The sequence below is a fragment of the Orcinus orca genome, chromosome 12 (genome assembly GCF_937001465.1).
Source record: "Orcinus orca chromosome 12, mOrcOrc1.1, whole genome shotgun sequence".
NCBI classification, from domain to species: Eukaryota; Metazoa; Chordata; class Mammalia; order Artiodactyla; family Delphinidae; genus Orcinus; species Orcinus orca.
In genome coordinates, this window is record NC_064570.1 from 46796558 (window position 1) to 46824427 (window position 27870).

The 27870-nt window shown below is 41.4% G+C and overlaps 1 protein-coding gene across 4 annotated transcripts in view; it reads left to right on the top strand.

Annotated features, from left to right (window-relative positions):
- The window catches only part of LAMA4 (laminin subunit alpha 4), a 151494-nt gene that overhangs the window by 38230 nt on the left and 85394 nt on the right, over nt 1-27870 (top strand). For all 4 annotated transcript variants that reach the window (XM_033418625.2, XM_049695492.1, XM_033418624.2 and 1 more), the window contains 3 exons: nt 2001-2102; nt 13094-13218; nt 19766-19846. In XM_033418625.2, the coding sequence (XP_033274516.1) occupies nt 2001-2102; nt 13094-13218; nt 19766-19846 (308 nt within the window). The remainder of the gene's footprint in view (nt 1-2000; nt 2103-13093; nt 13219-19765; nt 19847-27870) is intronic.

Sequence of the window (27870 nt, forward strand, 5' to 3'; positions counted from 1 at the left end):
ATTAATTAAAATAAATAATTTTTAAAATACACAATTTATTTTATAAAAAAAAAAAATGTAGATTCTTTGGCTTCACCATCAGAACTATTGAATCAGAAACTCCCCCAATCAGATGTCTGTAACTTGGTCAGTTAGAGAACTCAGAAACCACTGGTATGGAGGGTCCTGAGATAACTAATACTAAGGCCCTCACTACTGTTATCCATTCCTTTAATAATTAAAAGCCTCCTAATGTCAAAATGCAGGATGCAACACATTCATGGGTCATCAAATCAATGTTATGTCTTAGGATCAGGATATATTTTAAAATAAAATAAAATAAGATAAAATAAAATAAAATAGAGAAGTTTAAAGTATATGACACATAGTAAGATTAATTACTGTTTTGTGAGTCTTTTTTCTTACTCTTGTTTCTGTGAATTCCTTTTTCTGTGTACTGCATCACAGTGAAAACATGTATTTCTTGTATTTTGAAACAGAAGTTAGAAATATGTGAAATTAGGTGGTGTGAATTAAATGCTTCCTACTGCAATTTTAGCACCTTTCCCTCTCTTTTGTTCCCTAGTGGAAACTGAGAAAAAGGCTTACCATCAACTACAAAATTTCCATTATAATTTATAAATTGGTCCCTTCTCAGCCTTATTTTGTCTTCACTTAGAAAGACAGAATTTCTTTGCCTTTTCTTCATAGGCAAATGACATTATGCTCTATCAAACTTCCTCCAAATGGAATATGTTAAATTTTAGTTTTAGGACTATGGGGTTTTTATACTGTGCATGGTGTCTAGTGATTCTTTCTCTACAGAGAAAAAAGCAAGAGGAAATGGGTTTGCATAACAGTCAGAGGGACCTCAGCCAGATACAATGAAAAGTTTCCTGGTAGCCAAGACAGCACAAAACTACGAGTCAATGGCGGGTGTGATGGGAACCCTCCTCCTCCGTAAGTTTGTGGAAACCACCCAGATTCTTATCTGTCTGGAATTCTTTAGATGTAAATCTGTCTGACAGACAAGGAGTGGACTTCCAGGCCTATGATGTCATTTCTGCCTTGCAGCATTGAAACATTCCAAAGAAACATAAAATACATATCCATAAGCCCAATGGCATAAACCAAGAACAATCTCACAAACTTTCTCAACCTGAGCACAAGCGACATTTGGGCAGGGCAATTCAGCAAATGCAAGATCGGTTAACATCACCACAACCCACACCTCTGGGTTTAATTATCTCACCACTGGAACGAAGGAAAACAATGTGTTTCTCGCAGTTACGAGGACAAATGAAATAGGAAGAGCGCCCACGAAGGACCTGCTAAGTGTAAGGACTCATTAACTTCCTTACCCCTCCCTTTAAAATTTTAGGATCTGGAAAGCGTATTTTTTTAAGAGCTCAAGTTTATGACAGACACATCTCAGAACACAGTTGTTCTGCCACAGCCAATAATTTCTGAACCCACAGGTCTTTATTCATAGGGAGCATGATGCAGTAGTGCCTCACCCAAATAGTTTGGATTTGTCTTATGTCGGATTGGAAGAAAACATTAGAAAATTTCTCCTTCACTGTTACCTAAAAATCTTACTTCCTCACGGTGATAGGCCGTGTTAAAGGTGCTCCTGTTCTGCTGAGAAGTGACAGGCGTTCACGCGGCGAAAGAGAGAAAGAGACGAGATCTTGCTGCGCGAACGGCTACGCATCGCGAGAATTGGACGCCATTTGTTCTCGTGGTGTCCGGGCCGTGGCTGGTCCGACAACCTTTGCGGGAGCCTCCGACCCCAGGCCCTCCCCCCACCCCCAAAAAAGGAGTGAAAAAAGAGGCAGAAAAGATACATAAAGAAAATTGGATATACATCATTGAATGGTAGTATAAATAGTTCATGTTAGTATGTTCTGTAAAGAAATATTTGGATCATTTACCAATCAGTTCCTCGTACTCCTCTCAGAAAATGATGGCCAAAATTGATCTTTTCGGTCATGAAGATGCTTTTGTTGTGTCTGTTTCAGAAATGCGACGCAGGATTCTTTTTTGCCCAGTCGGGAGAATGTTTGCCCTGTGACTGTAATGGTAATTCCAACGAGTGCTTGGATGGCTCTGGACTCTGTGTGGTAAGTAGGGGTCATCTATCGCTTCTCAAATATTGCATCGAGCCTTTGCATCTTGGGTGGGGATAAAATATTCTTCCTGGATGTTTGAGCTGCCTAGGAGCAAACTGCTAATCAAGCTTTCTTTATACCCTTCACTTTTCCTGTAAAACACCTCATATAAACTGCGTATGACTGTAAGTGGTCACCAAGGTGTATGTCTGAATGTGCGTGTGCCCCTAGCAGTAACTGCCCCACCACCCTCGGCAGCTGGTTTCCTGCTAACAGCCATTGGTGATGGGCTTGAAAATAATACACAGAGGAGGAAATCATCCATCCAAATTCCTCTGTAATAGCACAGTTTGCCATATGTTTGGCTTCACTCCACATAGACCAGGAGAATAAAACGGTTGTTTCATAGCCTATTTTACAACTTAAGATAGTCAGGTCTATAGATCAAAATTAAAAAAAAAAGGTTTAAACCAAATAGCTAATAAAAATGAAACCTTTGGCGTTATGGCCTTTGTAACTCTGTAATCAAGCCCCCAAAGAATTTTTTTTTCCTTAACTGAAATGAATTTTCCAATAGACAGTGAAACATGATAGAGATTTATGAAGGAGAATGAGAAGGCTTTTAGCAAAAGTACGTGCTACATATTGCCCATTTTCACTAAAAGCACTGACAACCTAGTGAAGATGGGGATTGAAATATTTACCAGAAGTGACTTCAGTAGAAGTCGTAGGAGGCGTTTTTAAAGACTTATGCCTTAAGATCATGTTTTCCTTCATGAGTGATACTATTACACTGCAGTATAACAGTAGAAGTTCCCATGAGGCAAAGAGGCTTTCCCAAACTGCAAGAATATTTTTGCATAAAATGCAAGAATACTTAAATATACCTACCTACCTCAAAATTAGCATAATTGTCTGTATTAAGCAGATAATTTTGATTGTAAGTGGTCTTCAAGGTGTGTACTTGAAGGTGTTATTTTACTCATGTATTACGTTAAGATGCAAATTAGAACGTTTCCATTTATTTTAAACCTAACAATTCACATTTTTCTAGGGACAGAATTAAGTTGCAAACACTAAACATTGCTAACTCTTTGTAGTGTTTGTTTAGTCCTGGCGTTTCTGTTTTCCCCTTCCCCCATCTTCTTAAATAACCATTACATCCAGGATGTCCTCTGTAGCAGTGTAGGCACCCGCAGCTGCCAAAGTCTACCCCTTTCTAATGCTTTCATCTCTGGTTTCCTGTTATTTTAATCCCAGTGACATTTGAAAAGAAAATCCCATGGATGCACTTGAACTAATAATGTACACCTCTGATAATTTGACCAATTAAATGCTCTTTGTCATCTAGTTTATTTAAATATAAGACAACAGGGATTAGCCAGCCCATCAGCTGCTGTTAGACAGTCAGTAAGATGGAAGACTGAAATAAATTAAAGGGGAAAAATGTCCCTCCTGCTAGTGCCTATAGAGGGCTATGACAAAACTACTGTTCGTTACAATGACCTGGTCAGAATAAGAGCTATCATGGTTTTATCTTTGACCTGGACTTGAGCTTCTGAAGGGGGCAGTCATCACGTGATTCCTTCATAGCTCCTGGGGCATACGAAGTTCTAATAAAAGTTTGCGGGGGCTTCCCTGGTGGTGCAGTGGTTGAGAGTCCGCCTGCCGATGCAGGGGACACGGGTTCGTGCCCCGGTCCGGGAAGATCCCACATGCCGCGGAGCGACTGGGTCCGTGAGCCATGGCCGCTGAGCTTGCGCGTCCGGAGCCTGTGCTCCGCAACAGGAGAGGCCACAACAGTGAGAGGCCCGCGTACCGCAAAAAAAAAAAAAAAAAAAAAAAAAAAAGTTTGGGGATGGGCTAGGGTGTAAACATTTATATGCACACTCAGGGAAGTTGCCTATCTTCCTGCAATTACTTTGTTCCAAGATAGAACATTAAAGAAAAAAAGAAAATAGCCATCTTACTTCTCAGCTCCTGCCCTGTAGCCCCAGAGCCTTGTCATCGTTCAGGGAGCCAGAGAAGACACAGCGGCTCCACCTGAACACCTTGCAATTCACTGTGGGCACCAGAGTTTCAATCATTTCGTACAGTTTGCCTGGCCTAACTAATTTCTCCCATCTTCCATAAGCAACAAAATAAATGGCCTTCTTTTATTTCATTTTGTTTTATTTTGAAGGCTTGTAATGCCTCTGTCTTATCTTCACCTCTTGGTTTCTAATTCTTCCTCCATTCCCATGATCAATTTCAATTGGACCTTATATTTTACAGACTGATTTTAAGGAACTAAGCCATTTGACAAAATATATAGAGTAAACAAAGTTATGCTACCATTTCAGACAATACCAAAAAATCTTAAGAGATTTCTTCACAAGAGGAATGCCAACTCTTCAAATGCAGAAAGGTGGTTAAGTGAAAAGTGGATTAACTAATGAAATCCAGTATGCATTGATTGTCTTTCCAAAGGGCCACTTTGCATCTTATCAGAACCGGGGTGCACTGGGCAGGGTTCTCAGTGGAGTCAGCTAGGCAGAGACTTAAAGGCCAGGCAACTCCAGTGGGCATGGCAGACTCTCTAGGAAAGCTCCCGAAAGAGGCATGAGAAAGGATTTAAGGTGTAGAAACAAACAGAAGCAGACAGATGGCTAGTGATAGGAATGCCTGGTCACTGATAACCTATAGTTTATCCCCCGATCTAGAGGCTAGGTACAGAGAACCAAGAAGAGACCATGACTAAGTCCAGTTACCATCTAAAGAACTGGTGCTTCATCATTAGGAGAAAGCGTGGAGCCCACTGACCAGAACTAGAGTGGAGAAAATCTGACTTGAAGTTCACCACTGGCACGGGCTCCTCAGGTTCCCTTTTTTTTTTTTTTTTTTTTTTTTGCTGTACGCAGGCCTCTCACTGCTGTGGCCTCTCCCGTTGCGGAGCACAGGCTCCGGATGCACAGGCTCAGTGGCCACGGCTTACGGACCCAGTCACTCCACGGCATGTGGGATCTTCCCGGACCGGGGCACAAACCCGTGTCCCCTGCATCGGCAGGCGGACTCTCAACCACTACGCCACCAGGGAAGCCCTCAGGTTCCTTTTGATTAAGCATTGGTGTATCTGTTGATTTCATTTATCCACTTAACAAATAAGCATTTTTTGAGTACCACTTATGTGCCTGGCACTATTCTAGGATTTGGATTAAGTGCTTTCCACTGTGTGGACTGAAGGGCTGTAGGGACAGAACACCTACTTGAAAATGCTTGTGGACGTGACCAACATAATGAAGTTCAAAGTACGAGGACCAGGGGTGCTTTAGAAACACATGCAGAGACCCCCACCTGCTCAGTGACAATCAAAGAAAAAAAAATGAAAAGATTTTGAGGTCTGTGCCAGCATTTCAGGAAAAAATCTAAATCTGAATGAAAAGATTTGGATTTGAAACCACTAAATAACTGCGAAACATAATTGAAATCTAAAAAGAAAACCATCAAGCTGTTAAGGATTCACATCTGGCTGGTAGAAATGTGGACGGGCTTTTATTTTCTTCTTTTCACTTTACAGTATACCTGCCCAAGTGTTCTACAACTGCCAGTAATTTTATAATTAAAAAGATATTGATATTTAGATGGACTTCTACCCCACCCTAAACACAATGGAGAAAAGGAAGTCATTCGACATATTGAAGGCTAAGGAATTTTTTATTACTCTCAAAGCCTAATTAAAACCTAATTCAGGAAAGCAAAGTTATTACATTTCTAATTTCTGTAGACACTAGCATTTTTCTCCTGATTTTCAAACTGTCCTTTATGTGTATTAAGCCAAAATCAACCAATGTAAGTCCCTTTAAGACTAAACATGTGTGATGGATAAAGCAACACCCTTATTAGATGTCCAGTAGAAAGAAGAAATTGAGTAATAGGCAATTCTTTTTCCTGTTTTACTTGCAACTATAAAGTTGGTATCTAAATCAAGTGCATAATTCTTACATTAAAATTTTGACAGTTTTCCAATCTTTTGCAAGCTTGGAAAAACCAAATTTTGCAAATAGTGATTGATTTGGTTCCATGTTAGCTAAAGTTTTGACATAAAGTCATAAAATTTGTGTGCAAAGGATTTTAAGGATGGCTAGCTCAGTGGAGTCTCTTGTTGCTTTGTGCCCCCAATGTAAGAGTATGATGGGAACCAAATGCAGATAATAAGTTCTCTATACATTGTTTTTTCCTTCTTTTCTCAACCCTGAACATGTTCCTCCTCTTGTATTCCCCACCTCAATTAATGACAGCACCATTCTGCCAATCCCTCATGCTTGTCCCAGATGCTTCATCAACTGCCTTTTCCTCTTCACCAATATTCAGCTGAGCACCAAATCCTGCCAGTTCAACCTAGGAGAGGGCCTCCTCTGTTCTGTGCCATCCCACTGTCTTAATTCATGCCCACAGTATCCCTCCCTGACCACTAGTGCAGCTTCCCAACTACTCATTATGCCCTGCTCCAGACTCTCCTCCCCCTAATCTGTCTTCCTCACAAGCAATGGAAACATCTTTAAAAAACACAACCTAATCAAGGCATCCCCCTTTCTAAAATCCTTCAAGGATTTCTATTCCAGACCCACTGAGCTTCTCTCTGCCACCTAAACTAACTCTGTACTTTCACTTTCTGTGTCTGAACTTGTGTTTCCCTGTTCTCTGCCTGGGATTTCTTGCTTATCCTTCAAGGCCTAGTTCAGATGTCACCACCTCCATTAAGTCTTGTCTTGCTTTCTCAGAAAGAGTAGACCCTTTCCCTTCTTTCTGACCCATAGTAGAGTCATAGCACCTAGCACACTGTATTCTTCTCAGTTTACCTCTCTGTTTTTATCACAACTTACTCAAAGTGAGTTATTCAAAGGCAGGAACTGGGTCTTCTTCATTTTAGTAACCGTCACAGCTCATTGTCTGTCATTATATCAGCTTAATCCAGGTTTAAGTGAATGAATAACAAATTTACTTAAAAGCAAAAATCTTTAATATTCTAATTTGAGACTGGGGTCCCCTTTATTGCAGTAAAATGCACTGTCTTGTTATTCTAGAGCCTTAGGCTTGTGCTGAGTGCTGAGTAACTAGCAAACAGTGCTACCGACATGAGGTGTTTCCATCTAGACCCTTGCTTCTCAAGTATAGTCTAGACCAACAGCACTGGTGATACTTGGGAGCTTGTTAGAAATGCAGAAACCCAGGCCCAACCCAGGCACCCTGAACAGAATCTGCATTTTCACAAAATCCCCAGTGCATTCTGTGCACACAGGTCTGAGAAGCTCTGATCTAGACAGAGCAGCAGTTCTCAAACTTTTTGTCTCTTGAGCCGTTTACACTCATTAGAATCACTCAAGGTGCCAAAGAGCTTTTGTTTATGTGGATTATACCTGTTCATGTTTACTGCATTTGAAATTTAAAAGGGAAAATTTTTATAATATTTTATTAATCTATTTGAAAAGAACAATAATAAACCCATTACATGTTAACATAAACAGTATGTTTTTAAAAAATATAAATGTATTTTACAGATTGAAAATAGGTTTCATGTCTGGCTTAATGGAAGACAGCTGGATGTCATATCTGCCTCTGCATCAATCTGTGGTGATATCTCCTTGTCACGTAGCCTCAGGAAAACCCCCCTTACACACATGAGAAATGAGAATGCAAAAGAGAAATAAAACCTTAGTATTATTATGAGAATAGTTTTAACTTCCCTGGACATATTTTGAGAACCACAGGTCTAGATAGACTGTAGTCACGCATGAAACCTGTGACTAGCCACTAACCTGATCCTTTTAGGCTTTCTTCCCACGTTAGGCTGGTGCTGTGGCCCAGTCATCAAGAGACTCCATTTTTCACATGAAGGAGACACAGCTGGTTCCCAAATGTCATTCCTGACACTTAATGTGAAATTGATTATCTAGATGTAGCTTTCTTAACCACGGGCCAAAAATTCAGAATGCTTTTTTCATTTTTAAGTGGGGTCAGTTTCATTGAAAAATAAATTTGTACCTCACTCCAACAACAGCGTACTATTTATTGTCATTTTTCCGTTTTGTTTTTTAAATGGCAGAGCAATGAAGGTAAAGGATGTTTGCAATCTCAGAGTAAAAGATTTTCAGAGCTAGAAGAAAGCTTATAGACCGTCTCAGCTAGATCCTCGTTTTACAGACAGACAGACCCAGAAAAGTCGAGTGACTTGCTCCAGGTCAACCAGCTAGAAAAAGGAGGAGCTAGGGAACTCTGTCCCTGCTGCCAGCACTATCCCTGCTGATCTCCCAGAATGTGCATCAGTTGCCTTTTAGGGCATTTCATAACTAAGTCTTTAAAAGAAGGCAGATGACAAGAGTCAGTGTTTGCACTCTGAGCATTTAGAGGTCATAGTGATTTGGAGGCTTTTTGCCCTTGAGGGTAATTGCTCCCTGTGGCTGCCATGGAAGAATTAGTGCCCTGACAAGGAATCCAAAGCATCCATTGAGTCGTAAGGTGACAGAATTGAGAATTGGCTCATTTTTGCAGCTAAATAGGCGCTTCAGGCATGAAGAGTGGTCTAACATCTTACAACAGGCTTGTTTTCTTCTGCACAGATAGGCTTCATCTGTCCAACAAGGACTCGGACAAGTTTGACCCCAGTCTAGAGCTGCCCTGACAGATTGCTTATGGCTTAGATTCCTGGTAGTTGGATAAGGCTCGTTGGTTTTCCCTGGGATGAGAGATTGCCACCAATTTTGAGCTGGCTTTGGGTGCATGTTAATTTCCTTTACTTGCTCCAGATGCTAATTCACCCTTTCCCACTTTTTCCTTCATTTTTCTTTCCAACAAACATTTACTGAAGGTTGACTTAGCACTTGATACAGCATTAAGAACAGTGAGGGAAATATGTTAACATCCTGTTGTCTGCACATCATACTTTATTTTCAGTTTCTCTTCTGTCAGGTGGTCTGAACTAACCTCTTATCAATAATTCTATTCTGTTAACGTAATTCTAATCAGGACCCAAAGACTGTCCACATCTAATGGCATATCAAATGCCCAAAGAGCATTCAACCATGATAGCTGTGGCCCATATCAGGATTCCTCCCTTTTGTCTAGTGTGTTGTTCTTGATATGAAGCTCAAACTGTTAGTAAAACAGTCTGACACTTTCTAATGCAGTCATTTTATGACTCTTTTGGGAAAGAAGCCTTTTCTCTAACACACTGGAGAAGCAGTAAAATATGGGAGTTTCCAGCCTAACCTCTGGAGCCAGATTGCCCGAGTTCAGATCTCACTTTTGAGACACACCTACCTCTGTGTGACACTGGGCAATTTACTTAACCTCCCTGTGTCTCTATTCATTTGTAAAATGGGGAAAAAATAGTAACTTACCTTAGAATTATTGTGAGAATTAAATTAGTTAATCCAGATAAAATGTTTTGAGCAGGACCTCACTATTATTTTGAACCTCAACATAGAACATAGAGACAAAATAACAAACTCAGAGTTAAGTTTCCAGTCACTCCGTCTTGCCTTCCCCAAGATTCCTCCACAGAGCCCAGTTTTTAAAAAGTTATCTGTTGGCGGTGGGGGCTCGGGCCGCGGCGACCAGGCCTGCGGAGGCGCCAAGCCCCCAGAGCCTCAGTCCCAGCAGAAGCTGCATGCCCATGCCGGGAGCCCGGAACGAGCGGAAGGGGCCGACCCGCTGCGGCTGCGGTACGGGAGTACGGCGAGCGACGCGGGCCCGGCGCGGGGAGGGCCGGGGGCTCCTCTCTGCGCTGCTACGCTCCGCCCCCGCTCCCGGCCGGGGGCCCCCTGCAGCCTTTGGCGGCGCTCAGCAATCTCCAATGGCGCGGCCTTTACCATCCACCAAGTTTGGAGGGATGACAGTGTACAATGCCAACCGGATTAGAAGGGTTCCAGTTCAAGCTACCACCCTTTTCCTATTCCTCCACCCACCTCTGACCTCCGACCTCCAGGGCCTGCTGCTGAATTGGCGTATTTGTTCTGCCAGGCTCCTTCTGTGTGGACCACTCAGCAAGGTATATTCCTAGTACCAATGGTGTGCTGGAGCTGACTCATACCAAATTACAATTGCAATAGCCAATTGTTGAACTTCAGGAATTTTGAAAGCTGGTGATTAAGCCCAGCTACTATTAAAAATTAAATTATATCTTTGACATAAATCACAGCAAGATCCTTTTTGACCCACCTCCTAGAGAAATGAAAATAAAAACAAAAATAAACAAATGGGACCTAATGAAACTTAAAAGTTTTTGCACAGCAAATGAAACCATAAACAAGACGAAAAGACAACCCTCAGAATGGGAGAAAATATTTGCAAATGAAGCAATTGACAAAGGATTAATCTCCAAAATTTACAAGCAGCTCATGCAGCTCAATATCAAAAAAACAAACAACCCAATCCAAAAATGGGCAGAAGTCCTAAATAGACATTTTTCCAAAGAGGATATACAGATTGCCAACAAACACATGAAAGAATGCTCAACATCATTAATCATTAGAGAAATGCAAATCAAAACTACAATGAGATATCATCTCACACCAGTCAAAATGGCCGTCATCAAAAAATCTAGAAACAATAAATGCTGGAGAGGGTGTGGAGAAAAGGGAACCCTCTTGCACTGTTGGTGGGAATGTAAATTGATACAGCCACTATGGAGAACAGTATGGATGTTCCTTAAAAAACTAAAAGTAGAACTACCATATGACCCAGCAATCCCACTACTGGGCATATACCCTGAGAAAACCATAATTCAAAAAGAGTCATGTACCAAAATGTTCATAGCAGGGCTTCCCTGGTGGCACAGTGGTTGAGAGTCCACCTGCCGATGCAGGAGACACGGGTTAGTGCCCCGGTCCGGGAGGATCCCACATGCCGTGGAGCAGCTGGGCCCGTGAACCATGGCTGCTGAGCCTGCGCGTCCGGAGCCTGTGCTCCGCAATGGGAGAGACCACAACAGTGAGGGGCCCGTGTACCGCAAAAAAAAAAAAAGAAAAGAAAAAGAAAAACAAATGTTAATTGCAGCTCTATTTACAATAGCCAGGACATGGAAGCAACCTAAGTGTCCATCAACAGATGAATGGATAAAGAAGATGTGGCACATATATGCAATGGAATATTACTCAGCCATGAAAAGGAACGAAACTGAGTTATTTGTAGTGAGGTGGATGGTCCTAGAGACTGTCATTCAGAGTAAAGTCAGAAAGAGAAGAACAAATACCATATGCTAACACATATATATGGAATCTAAAAAGAAAAGAAAGTGGTCATGAAGAACCTAGGGGCAAGATAGGAATAAAGATGCAGACCTACTAGAGAATGGACTTGAGGATATGGGGAGGGGGAAGGGTAAGCTGGGACAAAGTGAGAGAGTGTAATGGACACATATACACTACCAAATGTAAAATAGCTAGCTAGTGGGAAGCAGCCACATAGCACAGGGAGATCAGCTCAGTGCTTTGTGACAACATAGAGGGGTGTGATAGGGAGGGAGGTGCAAGAAGGAAGACATATGGGGACATATGTATATGTATAACTGATTCACTTTGTTATAAAGCAGAAACTAACAAAAAAAAAGTTATCTATTGAAGTTCTCATGCATAGATGTTACTAAGGGAATTGCTCAAACAGGAGGGTGCCTCTTCAATGGCGTTCTAATTCTAACAGTACAATTTTTCACTGAAAAGCCTATTCAAACTTTATACACTCTGGTGAATGTAGATGTCTTCTTTTCATCTTTGAAAGTATCGTAGTGCTACTGGCATTGCCTTGTGCAATCCAGTCATGTCCAGTTGGAGAAAATATCAGTAGACTAGCATCACTGACTCTTCCAGAGGACTAATGAGAAATTAATCCATCAGCTCAACAAACAGCTGCTGAGTACAGACTCCATTCAAGTTGATGGCAGTATAATGCTGAGAGACGCAGTGTGGAGGGAAGCGCTGCTGAAGCTCAGAGCTGATGATAACAGTACAATGTGGGCAATGGAAGGAGAGAAGGATCGGGGAGGGGAGCATCAGGAAGGAATCCTGAAGCTCTCAAGGCCTGGTGCAGATCTTGAATGATAAACAGACATTCTAGGCAGAAGAATCAACTGTTTTGTGCTTTTTATCCAATTATCCCCGCCACAAATGGAAAAATCACACAATAAACCTGCTTACTATTTTTTGTATATCATTATCCAAGATATCAGCCCATTAGCAGAAATCTACCTTCTACTCCATTTATGCTTTATTTGGACACATTTTGTTCTTCCAAGCCCATAAATTTTTTTTTAATATTTATTTATTTATTTTTGGCTGTGTTGGGTCTTCGTTGCTGTGCGCGGGCTTTCTCTAGTTGCGGCGAGTGGGGGCTACTCTTCGTTGCAGTGCGTGGGCTTCTCATTGCAGTGGCTTCTCTTGTTGTGGAGCACGGGCTCTAAGCACACGGGTTCAGTAGTTGCAGCATGTGGGCTCAGTAGTTGTGGCGCACGGGCTTAGCTGCTCCGCGGCATGTGGGATCTTCCCCAACCAGGGAACGAACCTATGTCCCCTGCATTGGCAGACGGATTCTTAACCACTGGGCCACCAGGGAAGTCCCAAGCCCATAAATTCTTAAAGTGTTCCCCCTGGTGCTTACCCAGGCGGATTTGTTTTTTCATTTCATATTTATTCCAAGTCAGTAAACTGATGCTTCTAGGATATCCAGAGTTTGATCATTCTGATTATCATTCTGAATTGAAATGAGTAACTGACGAATAATCCCCTTTTCACACAAACTCTGAAGAGTCCCCAGGCTGCTAGTGCACACGCAGAGGTCATCCCCATTGTCTGCACTTTGAAGCACTGACTGGGGCCAGCGTGGCTCCTTTGTGCTGACCAGGACCATCGCACACCATCTGTTTTGTCAGGCCTGACATCCCCTTTGCTTGAACTACTGCTTGATTGCCAGATTTGCTGTGTATAAAGTTTCTTACTGTGTCCTTGTCAGTTTTCTTATCTTTTGTCTTACAGCACTGCCAACGGAACACAACAGGCGAGCACTGTGAGAAATGTCTCGATGGTTATATCGGAGATGCCATCAGGGGAGCACCCCGCGTCTGCCAGCCGTGCGCCTGCCCCCTGCCTCATGTTGCCAAGTAAGTCTTAAAGAAAGATGGTCTCTTCTACCACTTATCTGCTTCATTTTTCTTTCTTTTTTTTCTCCCTATACAGAGTTCTAAGGTTTTTCCACAGTCAAAATTGAGTATCTCATGTTACAATGAGACTGGAGAGATATAGGAAAGTTTTCTAGCCTAAATCCACTTTCAGGAAAGCTTAAGCACTGCAGCATAGGTGATGACTGTGTTCCCTAAATATTGGGGGTGGGGTACGGGGCACATCACAAAAGTCAATGAAGCTTCCCAAGTTTTATAATCAAGGCTAGTCTCATCTTTTCTTGGCCATCCCTTGACCTAGAGAGATCACAACTGGTGATGCCAACAGACATTATAATTCGTCATTTTCAGTGGTAGTGTTTCTCCTGCTCCCATAGAACAGACATTTTCTACATGTGGCAGCTAAGTAGGCTTTCAATCAGAAATAGAGCACAGATAAACAGATGTGCTTTAGACCAGTCAGCTCTTAGAAGATATCTGAGAAAATGAATTTTCACTTCTGGCTATGTTTCCTGAGTGAGAAGTTAAAGACAATACATGTGCATCTTAAGGGAAATAATAGGATTCTTTTCAGGCACATATACGTATAAAGCCAGTAGTTAGGTCATGACTAGCCATTTTATTGGCTTAAAAATGTAGAATGTAGAATTAAAATGATGTAGTGGTGTTTGGTTTTACAAGTATTCAACCAGTTCTCCAATTCTTTGACACCAGCTGGTGTCCTACAATCTAATCAAATCTGACACTAACCACTAGAGTTAGTGCAGACCCCATTGGTTAAGGGCTCAGTCCCACTTTGAAAGCCAGCCACAAGTTGGGGTCCCAGGCTACTCACTTTTCTGCCCAGCTAAGTACAAATTCAGGGGTCCCTTCAATGCCTCTCCAAGTCTGATAATTCTCTACAATGACTCACAGAACTCAGGAAAGCACTGTACTTACAAATACAGTTTTATTACAAAGGATACAACTCAGGACCAGCCAAATGTAAGAGACGCAGGGACATGGTATGGACAGGGAGATGGGAGGGAGCAGAGCCTCTGTGCACTTGCTCACCAGGCGCACCACCCCTCAGCAAATCTGTGTGTTCACCAACCCAGAAGCTCCCCAAACCTTGTTGTTCCGAGCTTTATCAAAGTTTCATTATAGTCATGATTGAATTATTGGTGATTGAACTCAATCTTTAGCCCCTCTCCCCTTCCATGAGGTGGAGGAAGGGATGGGGTTGAAAATTCCAACGCTACTACAGGAACCCTACTACAGTAGTAAGTTCCTCCCGCAGACCAGCCCATGTCCTGAAGCTACTGAGGGACCCATCGAGTCACCTCATTAACATAAACTCAAAGACCGTTGGGACTTCCCTGGTGGTCCAGTGGTTAAGAATCCTCGCTTCCACTGCAGGGGGCATGGTTCGATCACTGGTGAAAAAAAAGCCTTAAAAAAAAAAAAGATACAATTGAAAAATTGAAAGGGACTCATTATGAATAACAAAAGACAGTCATGTCACTAAGAAATTCCATGGATTTTAGGAGTTCTGTACCAGGAACCAAGACAAAAATCAAATATATATTTTTTATTATCCCACAAGTGGAAAAAGTAAAAAACTACGTTCATATCTCTGCGTTGGCACATTATAGCTGTGTTATTTTAGACAAAGTCCCTTCTCTCTATGTCTCACTTTCCATGAGATTTCAGGTCAGGGAAACTAGATTCAGATGTTAGCTTCATTTGTTGATTTGTTTAACCTGCTCTGGATCTCAGTTTTTCCCTTAGTAAATAAAAGTTTGTGTAAGGATCTGCCTCACAAAGTTGGATTAGGATAGCACGTGTGGAGCACTTGGGTTGGTGCCTCACACATAGAAAGGTGTATGTAGATGTTGGCTTTACTGAACACATACTTTATATTTTTTCTAACACATTTTGCATACTCTATGTCAGGCACTCTTCTAAGTGTTTGGATGTAATATTTGCTTGATAGTTGTAGTAAAAATTAAATAATGCATATAAAATAATTTTTAAAAGGCCTGAATGCCACACACACACACACACTTTTTTTTTCTTTTCTATTATGGTTTAATACAAGATATTGAATACAGTTCCCTGTGCTATACAATAGGAACTGTTTATCCATTCTATATATAACAGTTTGTATCTGCTAATCCCAAACTCCCAATCCATCCCTCCCTCCCCCTTTGGCAGCCACAAGTCTGTTCTCTATGTCTATGAGTCTGTTTCTGTTTCATAGATAAGTTCATTTGTGTCATATTTTAGATTCCACATATAAGTGATATCATCACACATACTTTCTTATAAAGAGAAAAAAGATGACAACCAAATTTCCCCCTAATGTTTTTTCTCTTTATTGAACACCAGTACCACCTAACATTTCACCTAATAGCTTGTGATTTGTTCAAATCCTCTGATGAGTCTGACAGTCTGTGAAGAAGTCAGATGTTTTACAGCCCCATCTTTCTTTAGAAACCATTAAACTGTCTCAGCCTTTGCTTTGTGATTTTTCATGTCCAATGGTATTAATAATGTGTGCAAAATGGATGGTACTGAAAGTGAGAGTAGAAAAAAACATTGTGTTCTATTATTTTCATTCAAGTGTGTCCTGATTTATGAGCTCCCTTTGCCTCATCTACGTATATTCTTTAATTGTTCATTAATATTCTGCTCTAACATAGAGAATGGACTTGAGGACATGGGGAGGGGGGAAGGGTAAGCTGGAATGAAGTGAGAGAGTAGCATTTATATATATACACTACCAAACGTAAAATGGGAAGCAGCTGCATAGCACAGGGAGATCAGCTCCGTGCTTTGTGACCACCTAGAGGGGTGGGATAGGGAGGGTGGGAGGGAGATGCAAGAGGGAAGAGATATGGGGATATATGTATATGTATAGCTGATTCACTTTGTTATAAAGCAGAAACTAACACACCATTGTAAAGCAATTATACTCCAATATAGATGTTAAAAAATATATATATTCTGCTCTAAAACGTGAGTCTTAACCATATGTGATGAGGTGTTTAGCATGCTGCTCCCTTACCGTGGTATAGTTATTTTGTTAAATATATTAACCTCCAACTTTCTAATAACAGGTTTCACTCATTCTCCCATATAAACAAAGATGTTATATAGCACCATCTGCTCAAAGCAGCTTTATAAGCTTAGAGCTGCAGTTTCTTTAGAAACTACCAGATGAATTAGAAAGGTAATCCCAAATTCTTCATTGTATTGTCCGACTTTTGTACTTTTTGCACCATTCATATGACAAGACTTCCTTATCTAAATTATAGGACATTAATGTCTTGAGATATAAGTCTTCTGGAGCCTCATTCCTATGGGCTGAGAAGTCTTGTCTACATAAAATCAACAAATATTAATCAAGCACTTACTATGTGCCAATCATGTACTGGTTGTTGGTCACAGTTGTGAATAAAACAGTTAAAAACTCCTGCCTTCATTAAAATGGATGAAATTACAGAAATATTTTGAAGCTTCTAAAGCAAATGACCTTTTTACCTTTGAGCCAGATTATCCAGTATCTTAGTTCATCAAGAAGCTCTTCTGAAGACTGTTAACTCTTTCAGATAAAAGAAGCAGAAACTTGCCAATCAGGTAATGAGCTTCTTGTCTGGAAAGAGGAAACACAGGTAGTTTCCATAGGCAACAAGAATCACCATTTCCACCCATGTTCTTTCTCTGCTTGTGTGAGTGGATCCAGGTTCAAAAGAGCAATTGAGGGACTTAGGGAACAGGCTGTGCAGTTAAGTACATATTCACAGATGTAAAAGCTGAAGTCTCTAGAGCAGTGGTCCCCAAACTTTTTGGCACCAGGGACTGCTTTCATGGAGGACAATTCTTCCATGGAAGGGGCGGGGGGGGGGGGGGGATGGTTCAGGCGGTAACGCCAGCGATGGGGGAGCAGCAGATGAAGCTCTGCTTGCTTGCCCCCTGCTCACCTCCTGCTGTGCGGTCCAGTTCCTAACAGGCCTCGCCCGGTACCGGTCCTTGGCCTGGGGGTTGGGGACTCCTGCTCTAGAGGACAGATTTGAGGTGGAAAAACCTGCTGAAGATTAACACAAAAGCAAAAATATATGACCTATAAGTAAAGAACATTAAGTGGGAGTGTGGAGGAATTGGGAAGGGTGGAAGAGACCTGCTTTCTCTGTAGTGGCAATAGTTCTACTTCCTGAAATCCCTTGGGGGAGAGAACTGGATACAGAAAGCGGGGGTGGGGTGGGGTGGGGTGGGGGGTTAGTGTGTGATCATAGAACAGGACAGATTTGCCTGGATCCTATAAAGTGCTAGTCTTTGATCTGGCCTTATTATTGACTGAGTTAACTAATCTCAAATACTAATCAAATATCATAAAAAATCAGACTCCCCACTGCCTCTTTCAGCTTTTCTTAAAATTCATATTTCTACTTTCTATAAAAAATCAAAGTGCCAGGACTTTTATTTGAGATTTCAGAAAGGCACCAAGCGTGGAATCTGAATTACACTTTGAAAGATATGCAAGTTGAGCCTACAGACCCAGGATTTGGATCTCCAGATATTACAGTAGCCACATCAGAAGGCAAGGAAGTGATGCTTGAGGGAGTTTTGCAAACAAAGAGTGCTGAGTCTATTTTCCTTTAAGTTCCCTGAGGGTTTTCCAAGAACAAAAGACTCCCTTCCACTTGGAGAGAGCACCATGGTTATTAGTGTGGGCTGAGAAAGGTGCAGTGTTTTCATTTCCCTAGCCCAAAACAGACTTTAACCTAAGCAAAATATAAACAATTAATGCTGATGGAAAACGGAAAAGGAACCCTCAGTGGCTCTACTACCTCTGAGTCTCCCTCCACCAAGACCAGTAGTCACACAGCTATTCCCAGGGACCATTTGCACAGAGCTCATTTATTTATTTTAGGGTTGGCCAGACATCCTCCATGTCTACTAATAATTGCTCCAAACAAGGAAAACGTCATCTGTTTGAAACTGTAGGACATGAGCTCAAAGCAGACAACTCCAGGCAGATATTTCATTCCTTCAAGCCATGGGTGGGCTGCTGGGTGGAACATCTTCAAAGAAACATGCATGTGGGTTTGTTCATGTTCTGGACACTTAACTGATACTGTTTCTTTAAGTAGGCTGAGGAATAAGAACAAGCAAAATAAAGGGTAAATGCCAAAGAAATGTAATTCATTGGAATGTTTTTAACCAGTCTATTAGAGAAAATAAATTGTATGTACTGCCTTTCACTGAGAAGCACATTTGTTTTCTGACTGACTTTATAAATATTTTCACACAAAGCAAGCACATCCATTTGCTTTCCTCCAAAGGTGGTTAGGTCTTTGCTGATACATGCAGGAACGTGAGAACAGCAGGCCACACTCCGTGGATTGTACAGTACCTAAGCCAAAACTACTTTAAAAGTCTTAAAACTTTTGTACACCCCCCTCATGGGGATGGATCCATGTGTCAGTGTAGGTAGAATTTTCAAAACATATGGAGAACAATATTCCATTTCCCTTGCCTTCATAATTAAGATAGTTATTTATTCTGCTGAAACAATTTATTTATTTGTTTTCTGTCCTGTGTCCTAATTTTTATTATCAAAAAAAAAGAAGAATCACGAGAGTGGGTTTCATGAACCAGAATCCTTTTACTATGGGCCCTATTTCTTGCTTGAGTACTTGCTTTATGACTTTGATCAGCTGAGCCAGTCCCTGCACCCTTTATTCCCAATCTTTAAGGTACACATGAAAGAAATTAAGGTTTTGTGGAGATTATAAAGCATAGTTTAGAATTGGTTCATGACCTTGAAGAGTGAAAGAGAGCTAGTGCAGGAAAAAAGGGGTAAACTTTCAAGTGAATACACAGAAAGTGGTAGGAATAAGAGAAAATTCTCATAGAAATCTAAAATCACAGGTAAATTTTACTTATTTTACTCTAGCTTTAGGATATGTGTTTTACATTTGCATTAAAAAATATATACATATATATTTATACACACACACATACACATATACCTGATGTTCTGGAGATTCCCACTGTTTCAAGTAAAAATAATAAAATGCCTCTATGGAAAAATAAATGAGGTAGACATGGGAAATGGTGTCACCAGTGGTGTGTCACTTTCTGTCTGAGCCTGATAGTCTGAGCTCTCCTGAAAGGAGGAAGATTTAATTTAACTGAAACAAATGATTGCACCCATTTGAACTTGAGGGGACCAAGGTAGAGACGATCTAATCAAAATCAAAAGTTAAGGGCTTCCCTGGTGGTGCAGTGGTTGAGAGTCTGCCTGCCGATGCAGGGAACACGGGTTCGTGCCCCAATCCGGGAGGATCCCACATGCTGCGAAGCGGCTGGGACCGTGAGCCATGGCCTCTGAGCCTGCGCGTCCGGAGCCTGTGCTCCGCAAGGGTAGAGGCCACAACAGTGAAAGGCCCGTGTACCGCAAAAAAAAAAAAAAAAAAAAATGTTAAGACAGTCTCTTCAGTGATGTATGGAATTGACTTCTAATATTCTCTTTCAATTCCAGTTTTGCAGAATCCTGCTATAGGAAAAATGGAGCTGTTCGGTGTATTTGTAAAGAAAACTATGCTGGACCTAACTGTGAAAGGTAGGCTACTGAAAGTCACCATGTGCTATGGGGGTCAAAGGAAACTTCCTGTTTCTTACACTCATCAGCTCTGCCATGCTCTCGTTCAGTAGGTCTTAAGAAGAGGGAGTGGGAGATAGCATTTCAGAACCCCTTTGGGGAGCGTTCCCAAATCCCATGCCTCATATACAGCTATGAGAATGCTCCCTAGGCGTCCAGGGCTACATCTCAGGATAAATGGGTAAGGAAAGAGGAAAAATGAGTATGCGTATTTTGAAGAGATTCTCTAGATGGTTTTGGTAACAGTCCTCTCCCTCTCTCTCTCTCTCTCTCTCTCTCTCTCTCTCTCTCACTGAGAACCAGTAGTACAATTAATGTCCAAAAGAGAGAGAGAAAGAGAGAAAGTCTTCTTCAGTGATTCCTTTTTTATCAACTGGTCAGTTATTAGAGTGATACATTGAAAAAAAGCACAAACCTATTATTTAACCTATTCTTTATACCATCTCCTCTCCTGAAAAGTAAACTAATTCCATGAGTTTGGATTTTCTGAATCCCTTTTTGGTATTTACACCTAACACTCTTTTTTAAGTTGCTTTGGGCTTTGCTCAAATAAGAATGGCCTTGGCAAGCAAGGGTGCAAGACTCCCACTGAATGATTCCTGGCAAGACGTTTCCCATCCTCCCTCAGCTGCTCACAGCTTTCTAAGATAAAAGTGCTTTCACTGTAAGAGTCTCACAGAGAGGCCTTCTTATTTTTAACATAAATGCCATTAATATCCTCCCCACTGTGTTTAGGCAGTGAAATGATGTGTGGTGTCCTCAAGACAGGGAGGGAAGGGGCAGAAGGGACCGGTCAGACATACAGTCCCACATCCCCACATCTGCAGTGCGCTCACTTCACCACAGCATGCTGCTTACTGCCCTGGATGGAGCTCACAGATTCAGCCTGGGGCTCAAAAGGTAAACCTTAAATACCATCTCATTTCCGAGGAAAACACCCTCCATCTCTAAAAGTGTAGCTCTGGAACTCTTTTTAAAAAGCCACAGTGTCTATGGTACATAGAAAAATCTCTGTATTTTGAGGGCATTGTTATTGTGATTATTAAATTTGCAAAATGTGGATAATTCTTTTGCTAAAGAGCTGTGGGATTTTCCTCCTTTTACTGTAAGAGAAGAGGGAAGTGAAAGGTGAGGGACCATATGAATGTCATCCTTTAAGAGGGACTTCTAGAGATGGTCAGATGACCCTTGGCTGATTAATGTTGGTGACACGCTTTTCCTGTATTTCCTTATTTGGGGACCCAGGAACATGAGCCACCTGATTTACTCATTATCTGGCTCAGTGGGGGTGAGAGGATTGTTCATCAGCCAGGGATGGAGATTTTTCTCCTCAGTGTCTGAGGTTTAAGTCAGTTTAGTCAGATAAGGATTGAGCAATATTACCAGCTAATGGGTGTTGTATGGCTCCTGAAGGGGGAATTAATGGCCTTAAATAGAGTCCTGCTGACCCAATGCAAGTTCCTCCAGAAGTGAGTAATCTCAGCCCTAAGGGCTCAGTCCTACAAAATCACACAGGGGTGCGGATTAGGGTTCTGTCAGTGACAGTGGCGGGCCTGGCACAGGACATCATGCCCACCTCACATGTGGCATTGTAGATGATAAATCCCCTGGCCCACGTCAGAGGTTCCTGGAACCTGCCATTAATCAGCAAGGCTCAGTCAAATCTGCTGCTTAGCCTGGACCTGGATTGATAGGATGGAGGAGAGAGCACTAGTTTGGGAAGTGGAAGTACTGTGTTGAGATGTAGCATCAGCCTGGGTGGCTGTCTCTCAGCTGTAGCCCTTTATGATCTCCTGGGCAAGTTATTTGATCTCTAAGTGGCTATTTCCACATCTCCAGAAAGGAAAAAATGAAAATACCCACCTCATAGGACTGTTGTGAGTAATACTGTGAAGTTTTTAGTATGGCACCTGGCACTTAATAAATGCTCAATAAAAATTAACTGGTGGGCTTCCCTGGTGGCACAGAGGTTGAGAGTCCGCCTGCCGATGCAGGGGATGCGGGTTCGTGCCCCGGTCCGGGAAGACCCCACATGACGCGGAGTGGGTGGGCCCGTGAGCCATGGCCGCTGAGCCTGCGCGTCCGGAGCCTGTGCTCCGCAGCGGGAGAGGCCGCAATGGTGAGAGGCCCGCGTACTGCAAAAAAAAAAAAATTAACTGGTAACAGTATGAGTCATTGTGCCTATTGTCCTGTTGCCACTGCTGGCATAATGTGTGCTTGGGACAAGCTGGCTCATTTCCCTGAATTTCAGTTTCCTTAGATAGAAATAGTGCCCTTTATTGATTGTTTCCTGTGTCCTCTCTCAGCCTCATAACTACCCTGAGAGGAGGTCGTATTTTGCATATGAGGAAACTGTGACTTATCTAAAGTCACATCACTGCTAAGTGGGGGAACCAGGACTTGGAAAGTTTGGCTTAAAAATCTGGATTCTTCTCCCATTCTGCTTTTCCCGAATGTCTTCTAAGAGTCTCCTATTTTAAACATTGACAATTAATGAATTAGATGAACTTCTGATATAGAGGAGAAAAATGGTTAGTCTGTTAAGTAGATTCCCTTTGACAGGAGGCTGCATTTACAAAGGTGCTGGAAATAAGCATCCCTTCTAAGGCCTTTCATCTGCATTGGGGGAGGATCACTTTGAGCAACTTTCATTTCTCCTTCTCTTTCCCATCCACCCTTCCTCTCACCCTGTTCTTTTAAAAAGAATCCACTGAGGTCTTTTACATCAAAAATTGACCTGACAATCCAGGTAACTCTTTTTCAAAATAGAAATGACCACACAAACAGATCGGTGGGAAGAGTTAGGGATGCAATACATCTAAGACATGTTCTCTTGTCCTCAATGAAGTCAAGGCTAGGGGAGGAGACAAACCTGAAAACCATTCATTGCAAGACAGAAAAAATGAAAAGCTAAAGAGAGGGCAAGTAGAGGCTCTTCAAAAGCGTAGTGAAAGGAGTAGTTTCCTTCCCACAGGGGGGCTGGATCATCCCACAGGAGGTGGCCTTAACTGCTTTTGATTTGTTTGACTCTGGGACTGAGAGGGGGGTTCTGTTTTGAGTTTACTCATCAAGTTGTTAAATTGTCCCAATTAAACTTCATCTAATATGTTTTCAATAAATTTGTAAACTCAGATCTCTCCACAAGATCTTTCCAAAATATGCAGCTGATTTGCATGGATATCTATCTCATTAGTTCAAACAAGAACACTCTGGGTGTTTCTATACCTAAAGATCATTTAATCGGGGTGATTTTCAAGTCTGACTGTGTGTAAGTATCTCCTGGAAACCTTTGGATTCCCTAGCCCTCCCTCACCCGCTCCGTGCCCCACTGAAAAGAGACCTCTCAGGTGAGGCCTGGGGACCCATATTTTGATTCCCCGTTGGGTTCTCACACCAGTCCTCTCACTGACTTGTGAACTACTGCTCTATTTCAACTTTTAATACCACACCCGCAAAATACAAAACAGTGATTCTCAAACTGGGGCTCAAGAGCCACTGACTGGTGTCCTTGGAAATATTCGTGGAGGTTCATGGGTTCTCAGTGACACAAAAGTGTTTCATTTCAGTGATAATCTTGAGAAAAAAGTTCATTGAAACATATTCTGGACTTTCTGAAGTACCATTTTATAATAAAGAGGGATCTATCTGCCTCAGAGCTGAGGAGAAAATAATGGCTGATGGTGTGTCAGTGAGACATTACAGACAACTGGAGGCCGAATGACATGACAGTGAGGCACACAGAGTCATGACATAGCACAGGGCAGGTCATGCATGCTGAACTCAAACAATCCTCTACCACATCACATTACAAGTAACCATTCAGTTGCAACGACATCATCCGTTGCCCTGAATTAATAGTGTTCATTTGAATTCGATCCATTTTATAGTTTTGTTTTATTCGGAAAATTTATCTTGGTTTTTCAAGATGTATACAAGTCATAGACATAAGGAGTTACTACTTAGTTTTATGTTTGAAATATTTAAAGGTAATTTAAATGAACACTGGAAGAGATATTCTGTATGAATGTTTTTCTTTTCACAAGGATCCATACTATATACAATTTTGAGCAACACTGGTCTAAACATAAGACACGAGCCTCTTCTAGTACTGTGCAGAGCAGCTCAAAGCATGCTTGTCTTCCCAATAAGGTCCATGTTACTTAGCCTGCTCTGGGCCCTGCCTGTCTCTTCCCAAAGTCCTTTCTCACCTCACAATTTAAACTCCCCATGCTGGGCCTGCTGCTCTTAAAGTCCACCAGGTCAACTGTAGAGCTTACCACGTTTTATTACATTTAGATGATGATCATGATGATGATGATAAAAATAATAACTAACATTTATTGAGTGCTTACTCTATGCCAGGCACTGTTGTAAACAGTTCACTTGCAATGATACATTTAAACTTCAAAATAAAATCCTATGAGATACCATTTTCATCCTTATTTACAGAGAAAGAAAGTGAGACACAGAGAGGTTAAGCCACTTGTTCAAAATCAAACAATTTTTTAAAATCTCATTGAAATATGAGCTTCTCAGCAGAAGTAGCATCTTATTTATTTCTCTATCCATTCTTCCTCCATTGCAGTGTCTAAAACATTGTAGGCACTGAGTTATATTTGCTTCTATAATACTTTTTTAAAACTTTTTTTTACTAAAAAAACCCCAGAATTTTTAATGTTCCTTTAAGAAGGCACGATGTAGTGACAAGAGTCAGTCATTTCTTGCCCCATTTGATCCCCCACTTCCCACCCCATGCCTGGAAAATCAAAGACCCAGAATTGAATAGAGGTTGCAAATGAAAGTCATCTTCTGATGCAAATAATTATAAAATGCACAACCGAATGGACAGGCGTTTTGAATTCTCATTCTCATTCCAGAATGACCTACCCTCTGCTCCTAAGTAGTACATTTTAAAGATGACGGACCTGAGACTAAGAGCTATGAAGAGACTTAATCTAAGGTCACACAATTGACCCTCAATGTTCAACACAAAGTTTTCAGTTAATAAACATATATGATGTCAATGCCTTAGTATTCCACATTGTCTCTTGTGGCAGCTTTAACAGTGTACCTTTATCCATTCAATTCTGCAGGGGATTGAGAGACATGCTAAAACCGTATGAGGTTTTATCATGTGGATCTTATTGCTTAAGGATCAGGAAAGAAGAATGGGGCAAATTAAAGCAAATTCAGGGAGACCTGAAAATCCTAACAGGAAAGGCCGAACATAGTATCATCAGGGACGATGATGACAGTGATAATGATTTTGATGATGACCTTGATGTTAGAAAACAATAATAAAGAGGAGGAAGAAGAAGAAGAAGCTAACATTTATTGAGGCTTATATTATGATTCAGGGCTTTAGCCTGATTCTTTCTGCAGGCGTCAAGTTTTTCAAACTTAAGGTATCAGCCCTGTTATCTGTATAGAATTCTTATTACTCCCTACTCTCTGCCCTGCCCCATTTCTGGATTCTGGCTCTGTGACCTGGAATGGGTTACTTATATTTTCCTAGCCTTAGCTCCCAGTCATTCGTAGAGAAGTAGAGAGCATTTATATGGCATCTACTATGTAATAGGTGCTTTTTTTTCCTTCATTTAATTTAACCCAGATGACAGCTACAGAGTGACATCCCCCACCAGAAAAGCTTCTATGTCACCTGGGCTGGGAATTTTGGCACCTTTGATAAAGGCATTCAGTAAGAGGTATATGGCCTTGGGAAGAGAAGAAAAGGAGAAGGAGCAGAGGAGAGGGAAAGCACTACAAAAATTCCCAAAATTATAGTTTTTGGTCAAAAGCATTTTTTTCCAAAAAACGTATCTTTTTGTTTTCCATTTTTCCCAAATGATATGATCACTGACTGAAATGACAAAGTTTGTGTGTCACAGTTCTTTCATTTACACTGTAATTTTATCAGCTCTATTTTCTCCAAGTGAATCAAGTCATTAATAAAGCTAGAAACAAGATTATGGAAGAAAATAAAAGTGCACCAGTACTGGGTACCTGGGCTCCAATGCTGACTCTAAATCCGACTCCTTGTCCTTTTGTATCCTTTGTATCCTTTGTAATTTGCTCTTCGAGGACAGGAATTAGGTGTATTAATAGATAGCATTTAATTACTCAACTGTTAGATCATTAATGGACTTATTAGTTAACTCATTAACGCCAGATTTGTGGAGTGGAAAGAGCATAAGCTTGGAGTCCCATACGATGCTTGAGCCCTGAAGCAGTGAACCAATTGTCCAGCTTCTCCACGCTGTAGTTTCCTCATCTATAAAGTCAGGGTTAGAGGGTGCCATGAGTACAAAACCTTCATGTGCTCATTCTATAAAATCTGTAGGGTTGAAATTGGGACTGTGACTTCAGAATTGCCTCTGAGCCTACCACCAAAAGATATTCTTGAAATTCAAAGTAACTCAAAGTAGGTTTCCACTGTGGTTGAGATTCTGACTAGTAGAAGACCAGGGGACCACCTATGGAGATCAAATACAGTGGAATTAAACAGAGAAAAGGAAGCAACTGGCATCTGGCTTCTGTGAGCTTGGACAAGTCCATTCACTCCCAGACCTCAGGCTTCGCAGCTGCACACTGAAGTGGCAGATCTGAGTCCCATTTTAGTGAGCCTAAGTATCTAATATTCTGTTTGGTGAACTGCGGCACAGGATAGAAATTCAATCCAGCCATGTGTTCCATAGAGGAATGATTTATGCTGACTTGGGGACAAGAGGGCCTGTGAACCAAAGGTACAAAGACATGAGTATGAATAATAAAATTTATCAAACATTTCCTCAGGGGGATGTCTCTTTGTGGGTTGTGTGGCACTTACATTCATTCTTATCTTTTTCATAGTCCTCGACTTCTAGAGTTTGTGTAATTATGCCTAATTCTTTTCCTGTTCTTTCAGTGCATAGGCTATGTGTTTTTCCTCTTCCTGTCTCTTTGTGCCTTACACAAAATAGACATGAATTGTCCTTCTGTTGGATGAATTCACTCATTCATTTATAGCAGCAGCAGTGTGGTCCAGGGCAGAGCAAAGGAAAGAGCATCAGGGTCAGAAGGTCTGGGTCTTACGCTGTCACTTCCTAGCATGTGAGCCTGGAAAACCAAAGTAGCCTCTCAGCCTCGGAATGCCAAGCCTGTGTGCCCTACCTCCCAGGTGTCTGTGGTAACTAAATGAATTTACCTGGGTGAAGTCATGAGATACGTTGCAAGTGACTGAACATACACCATCATGACAACTACATCAAAAAACTGAGACATAGGAATAAAACCTGGAAAAACATATGCAAAATGTTGAACAGTGATTGTTAAGGTCTTGGGATTACAGATGTGATTTTTTTTTCATTTCTCTATTTTTCAAATCTTCTGAATCATGATTCTTTTACTTTAAATGGAAGCATTTAAAAAGGTGGTGTCCTATTATTGCTGGCTGGGTCTTATTGGTGTCCTTGGAAAGTCTTCTCTTCCTTTCCACTCCCAAGGCATAGGTCCCACCCCAGACCCTCCCCACCCAACCCTGGTCTCCCATTCCAGCCCCGAGTCCATCCTGAACTCTGATGCCAACACCAGCTTCATTCACCATCACTTTTATCACTCAGAAAGCTTCATTGGCTCTCTTCTTTTTGTTTCTCATCAAAACTAACTCCTGTGCCTGACCTTCAGCCCCATGACGGTGTGACTGCACATTCCTTCCAACCACTCCCAAAGCATCTTCAGCCCACCTTAGCCAGTCTTCAACACTGATTTAGGTCCATAGCAGAGAGGGGGCCACAGCCAGCCAAAAAGTGTGTAGTTTGCCTCAAAAAGTATTCTTACAAAGTTTGAGCCAACCTTTAAAAACTGAGATTTCACATAAAAATCCAAATTTCAACTTTTTCCTTTAAAAATAAGATCTGACAACATAGATCCTTCATTCCCTCAAAGCTACAGTATAGAAACAGTTGATAGGAGCTGAGAAGCAGCTACCCCCTTAGGTGGGGCCTGTG